The sequence below is a fragment of the Cryptomeria japonica genome, chromosome 10 (assembly GCF_030272615.1).
Source record: "Cryptomeria japonica chromosome 10, Sugi_1.0, whole genome shotgun sequence".
Taxonomy (NCBI): Eukaryota; Viridiplantae; Streptophyta; class Pinopsida; order Cupressales; family Cupressaceae; genus Cryptomeria; species Cryptomeria japonica.
In genome coordinates, this window is record NC_081414.1 from 526,418,651 (window position 1) to 526,425,413 (window position 6,763).

Genomic DNA, 6,763 nt, shown 5'->3' on the forward strand with positions numbered 1-6,763 from the left:
GCATGGACACCTTCAACGCCTCCCAATCCCATCGAGCTTCCTCTCTGCAATGAGCTTTGTATCTCCCTTCCGACCATCGTACAAAAGCAATACACTTCTCAAAGACTTCATTATTAAGATTTTATATGCCTTCCCGCACATCAAAACTGACTCCAAGGACTACCCATTCAAGTATTGATTCCATTCCCTCCAGGTAATCTTGAGGCACAATTGCTTCCATAATCCCCTTAATCGAGTCCTCTAAATTCAAGCCCACACCATTATTAAGGAGTAAACATCCATGTTCATCTGGTACCTGTGCCTCAAATCACCAAAAACTTCCTTATAAAGAAACATTCCTTTAAGCCTCCTTTTTGACATAGGGCCAAGAAATTGGCATAGCTGTTTGCTTGTCCCCAGCGTGAAATTTGCTTCCATTATCCAATGTTTGCAATTAAACTACCTTACACTTCATTGTTTTAGGTTTTTTCTCCACAAAACACTCAACCAAAGTATCAAGAAAAATAAAAAAGAAATGAACACAATAAAACAACCTCCACAAACTCTTAAATTTACCATTAATGGCAAGTACGAAAACTACATCGCCATCCTTTCAAAAAGACACATTTACTTCAATTATGTATTTTTGTTAGGCTCATTAATGTTGCGTACCTGCAAACATTCCTTTAAACATGCCCTTCTCAACTTACTTTCCTAAAGTCTTCAACCTGCATTTCACCAACCTTGTTAAAGGTCAATGCCCGTTTTGAGAGTTTATTTGCTTCCACATTCCTAGATTGTCTTACGTGGCTAATTCAAAAGTCTTCAAAGGCTGTCAATTCCTCCACAATATTCTCAATGGTATTTTGAAGATGCCAGACATCAATTATCGCATTCATGATCACCTAAACAATAATAAGAGAGTCCCCTTCTAAATGAATTTTCAAAAAACCCAACCTCTTACCAAATCTGATAGCTGCCAAAGTCGCTAATGCTTCAACCACATTTTTTCATCCCTTCCTCTAGCTTCTTCGCCCCTAGGGCCAATGTGTTACCTTCCCAATCCCGAAAAATGAAGCCAGCTCCTGATGGCCCCGAGTTTCCCTTGGAAGCCCCATCAAAGTTAATTTTCCACCACCCCTTTGTCGGTTTTTCTCAAACAACATCAACATGTGCCTTCAAAGCTGAATTAACCCAACCAAGCCCCTTAACAGGCCACAAAAAAATATTGTTGTTGCTACAAAAATACTACGTAGATAAATAAAAAAAATTAAAATAAAAAACCTCAGGCAATAAAAAATAAATCTTGGCCATTTAAAATATTTAAAAATGGTCATTCTAAAAAATAAAACCTTACCACAATAAAACTAGTGACCATAAAAAAATGCAAAGATCAAGGTTGATGTAGGGTATTTGTGGTTCCTATGATGATTTTATGACATATGGATCCATACAATAATATGGAAATCTCACCCATGAACCCTATGCCCCTAAAAAAAAAAAAAACTGCTTTAATTTTAATATTTGAATAATTGTTCTTAAGGTTTTGGGGCCTTTTAGATGCAACATTGAGGTCTATTTGGCTCCAAGATGTACCTTTTTATTCTCAAGGCTATATTTCTAAAAAAGAGAATAAGAAATTATATATTTGGAACTCTGATTCTATGTTGTAATTGATTCCTCAACCCAATAGCTCACAAGGATCATTTGCAATAAAACACCTACCACACAAAGAGAGAAAAAATAAAGATATGGAGGTCAAGAGATGATTGAGCCAAAAACGTAATGAACATGCACCCTTACTATTATGTGAATAATACAGTAATGAATCCTTATAAAAAGAAAAATCAAATAGTAGAAATAGAATCCTAAAGAAACACTAGGTGAGAATAAAAGAGATCATGACATGTGTCCTCATCCTATGACTCAAGACACAAAAAAACACATGCCCTAATTAAGATTAAGATACTAGTGTGAAAAGGGACCTAAGTAACTAAATAATTAATTAGGTAAATATCCATTCATTCAAATAATATTGAAACTCTTAGTGTTTTAGAACTAATTACCCACTTCGTATTGAAATGCCAATGACTCATAATGAAGATGCAGACTTCAAAGGGTCGACCAATAAAGATATGTTTCACAAGAGAGTGTTGCAACAAGAGCTTGCATTAATATTGAGAAATGATGTATTGATAATTGGATATGTTCCAATGTATAAGCACCTTGAATATATAGGCAGGGTGTTATAAGGTATGACAACTACCCTTGATACAAACATTATATGTCCAATATTAAATAATAAATATCTAAACATTTGAATAAAAGTAAATAATGGAACATGGCCCCATTATAACTAACTTCTATAAATAATAACTAGGACTAACTTAACTCCTAAGTAAACTTAACATGTGAATAGGTCCCCACTAATAACTAGATAGGAAATAACCTCATTCACACTAACACTTTCTTTGTAGATTACACTCTTTTTGGTATCTCTAACAACAATATGTGAACTCAATAAATAAGGTCATACTGGATTATTTCTCAAAATGAGGCTAGTCAATTAATAGTAAAAAATCTAAAGTTTTTTTTTTGGTCGATAATATAGTTTTTTTGTATTAATATAAGAATAAGAAGTTTACATTACAAAAGTGGCCTATCTTAAGCCCAGAATATTACATGCATTCTTGATTGATATCTGCCTACCCCTATACATAGCATAAACATTGATAAAAGAAACTGAAACCTAAACTCCTGAAAGGATTTGGACAACAAAAAACTGGTTTCACCACCCATATCAACTAAACTTTCCTACTAATGTAATGTGTCCATATCAACATTTAAAATTCCACTCCAGGGAGGGCTGAAATCTGCATCTATGAAAGAACCTGAGAAACAAAAAATTGCTGACAAAAACTCTCCTATTCAACCGGAGGAGAAAAAACCTCAAACGTGCAAACTTCAATCCTAAGTTGGTTGCTGTCTCACACTTTGTCATTTCCTTGGAATGAAAATCAAATACCATGGCCTCCGCATCTCCTACGCACAAAGATGTGTTCTGATAGCTTCCACCAACGAATTCCATTCCACCTAGATATGACTTAGATAAAGTCTTTGGTTTACCATATTTGGCCATCGCACAAAAGGAACAAACCCCAACTCTTCCACTATGATCTGGCTCTCAAAGAATTCGCCAAAATCAAACCCATGTCCCGAGTACGCCCATTCAAGAATAGAGTCCATTATAAATATTAAATACTCAAAAAGTAAATTCATAACCCAACGAATGTCCTCCTCGGTAATCCCCAATTTCAGGCCCCAGGCCAAAACCATCGTAGCTATATCCACATTGCATTTCCAATGGTGAGTAGCTTGCTGGAAGAAATAACCCAATGTCCCCTGCACCGCATTTATCACCTCCTTTGATGGGCACTTGAGAAGTAGCTTGAGTCTTCAATTTTTAACCGGCCCATAAAGTGCTTTCTGTCGCTTCTGCATTTGGAAGGTAAACGTGGCCTCCATCCAACCACTGAACAACACCTGCACATAAAAACAAAAAAAGACAACCAACAAAAGAATGATGATAAGCAACAAGTTTGGCTTCTTTAAAAAGAAAGTCGGTTCGTGCGAGTAATCAATCACATTACTGCCACGACCCTCGATATTAAATACTTGACGCTGTGAACATAACGTCACCACCCGCTCTCATAGATAAATTCATTATAACTGGGAGCTTGTTGTAAGGAACCACATGTTTCGATTCACATTACTGCCACCACTGCCATCATACATGCACACCATTTTCAAAAAAACTGAGGAGCAACACACTTAAACTACCAATCATTACAAAGCAAGGATTAAGGACATAAAATTTGTGTTACACACAAATCACACTTGCACTCAGAAACCAAAGACTATCAGATGTTGTTTTGTAGACATGTGTTGACACTATCTTGTCAACATATAAATTTCATTTTGAAATAATAGAAAAATTTATTCTAAATCCAACTTGCCATCAAAAAATTCAAAAAAAGTATCCTCTACTTGATTAAAAGACAGGGCCCATTTAGACAATTTGTCTGCCACTGTATTACCCTCCCATCTGATATGGCTAACCATGACTTCTTCAAAATGATTCAAATCCTCTAAAATTAGTGAAATAAAATTTTGTAGATGCCATGCTTTAATTTCACCATTTTTTATGGCTTGGCTTATGATCACTAAATCCCCTTCCAGATGTAGTTTTTTAATCCTCATATTCCGAGCACATCGAGTTGTCAGCCATGTTGCATATGCTTCTGATTCATTGTTGGTGCCTTGCTTTATATGTTGAGCTCCCAATTTTACAATGCTGCCACTGTGATCCTGAAACACCACTCCCACACCTGACAGACCCCCTCCACGTTGAGAAACACCATCAAAATTGGCTTTGATCCACCCCCTCTGGGGTGGAACCCATTCTGTGGGTGAGTTACACTTCTTACTCATCACCCTAGAAGGCCAGGCCCCATGCCTTATTTTGACATTAGGCCATGGTTTTTGTATTTTCATGTCCTCTATAGTAAATGGGTTTCTCATAGAGTCCATCTAAGAAGTTGCAACCCCCAAAGTTTCCTCAATTTCCTGATCAAGTCTACTAAACAACCTCCTGACATCCTCAGCCTTGTCTTGGAAGATCCTATGCTTTCTTTCCTTCCAGATTTCCCATATCACAAGAGATGGGCATATGTTCCATATACTTGAAAAAGTTTATTTCTTGTTTAGTCTTGGCCAACTATCAAAAATATCTTTGAGATAATTTGGCAATGGGCCTTGCCACTGCAATTTTCCTTTCACCATAATCCAACATTTTTGTGCTATCTTGCATTGTAACAAAAGGTGGTCAAGATCCTCTTTAGCTTCCCCGCACATTAAGCACTTGGTCGGTCCTGCCAAACCTAGCCTTTTCCTCCTCTCACCCATAAGTATTCTCCCTTTTAGAGTCAGCCATGCAAACACCCCTGCTTTGGGTAAACAATGTTTATGCCAAATTAAACCATTAGCTGTTGTGTTATCTTCCACCATGCCTTCCAAAATCCTATAGCCTAATTAACTGAGTAGTTACCGTCTTTAGAACCACACCAAATTACTCTATCCTCACCTTTTGTGAGGTAAACATTTCTCTAATCCAAAACTTGTTTTAAAAGAACTTGTTGTTGTTCCGATAGAGCTATGTCTAAGAGGTCTTTTCAGCATCAGACTTCACCCGAGTGACTTTGTTTAATCACCAAATAGTCACTGACCTTGTCACCCCAGATACTGCATAGATGTGATTTTATATCTGAAAAATTAGCCATGTATTTTATAACCAGGTAGGCCGCCCAAGAGTCATCCCAAAATTTAGCTGAATTTCCATTGCCAATGTGCCATGTAAGATGGTCTAGTAAGAACTTTCCTACTACTCACTATGAAGTTCCAAATAGCAGATCCCCTGGGGGGATTTTTGATTGTGAATATTCCGTGATTCTCCATTGAGTCCAAATATTTGGCCCTCATAACCTTAACCCATAGTTGATTTGGGTTAGCATAAATGCTCCAAGAGAGTTTAGCTCCCAAAGCCTCATTCATGATTTTCCAATTCCTAAGCCCAACACCACCCTTCACTTTAGAGCTACAAACTTTTTCCAGGCCAACAAAGGGATTTTATCTTGTTCATTAGCTCCATTCTAGAAAAAATTTCTCATTTTTTGTTTAATCACATTAATGATTTTATTGGGAATTTTTAGGCACGCCATTGAAAATATGGGGATAGCAGAGACAATTGTTTTAAGCATCAAAATTTTGCCTGCCAAAGTTAGCCATTTACTTTTCCAGCCCTCCAGTTTGTTGAAGCAACTTTCTACCAGATTTTTCCTTATTGCTGACTTATTGGCTCCTCCAAAAAGGGGGATGCCTAGAAATTTACTTGGTAAAGTTCCCAACTTCATGCCAAGTATTCTGTTGATTTCCCTTTGTTTAAGAGGTGGAGTATTGAAAAAAAATATCTTAGATTTGAGCCAGTTCACTCTTTGACCTGACACTTGTTCATATCTATCAATCACATGTTTAACTACTTGAGCTTCCCTTGCCGAAGCCTCTCCGGCTAGAAATGTATCATTAGCAAATTGCAGGTGAGTCAAAGGATCCACCCCTGCAACAAACCTTATACCCTTCCATCGACTAGCTCTACAATCTTTGGAAATCGTACACCCCAACACCTCTGCCATTATAATGGACATAAAAGGAGACAATGGGTCCCCCTATCTTAAACCCTTATTGGATGAGAAGAAACCTTAAGGGCTCCCATTGATAAGAACTGAGAACTAAGGGGATTTGATACAACTTTCTGTCCAGGCTATCTAAACCAGGTCAAAGCCAAATTTTGCTAGGACTTTTAAGAGGAAGTCTCTATTAACTTTGTCATAGGCTTTCCTTATATCCACTTTTATCATCATATTCTCCTTCTTAGATAAATGGATGGAGTGGATTGCCTCATGTGCCAAAATGATACCTTCATATATGGATGTCCCAGGATCAAAACCACTCTGTTCTGGGGAAATAACCTCTTCCAAGATACATTTTAATCTATTTGCTATCAACTTATAGATCACTTTGTAGATTGCGTTGCACAAAGAGATGGGCCTGAAGTCATATAAGGTGGATATGTTTTTCTTTTTCAGAATCAAAGCTATGAATGTATTGTTAAAGTCCTTAAGGATAAAACCACATGTTCTTGACTCCACAACTTCCCATAGATCATTTG

General features: G+C 37.1%; 1 protein-coding gene across 1 annotated transcript; it reads right to left on the bottom strand.

The window, feature by feature from the left end:
- Positions 1 to 3,442: 3,442 nt before the first annotated feature.
- LOC131060855 (uncharacterized) lies at positions 3,443 to 4,470 on the bottom strand. The gene is made up of 2 exons (XM_057994271.1): positions 3,996 to 4,470; positions 3,443 to 3,522 (listed from the first exon to the last, which is right to left on the bottom strand). The coding sequence occupies exons 1-2, from the start codon at positions 4,468 to 4,470 to the stop codon at positions 3,443 to 3,445; spliced, it is 555 nt and encodes a 184-aa protein (XP_057850254.1).
- Positions 4,471 to 6,763: the final 2,293 nt, after the last annotated feature.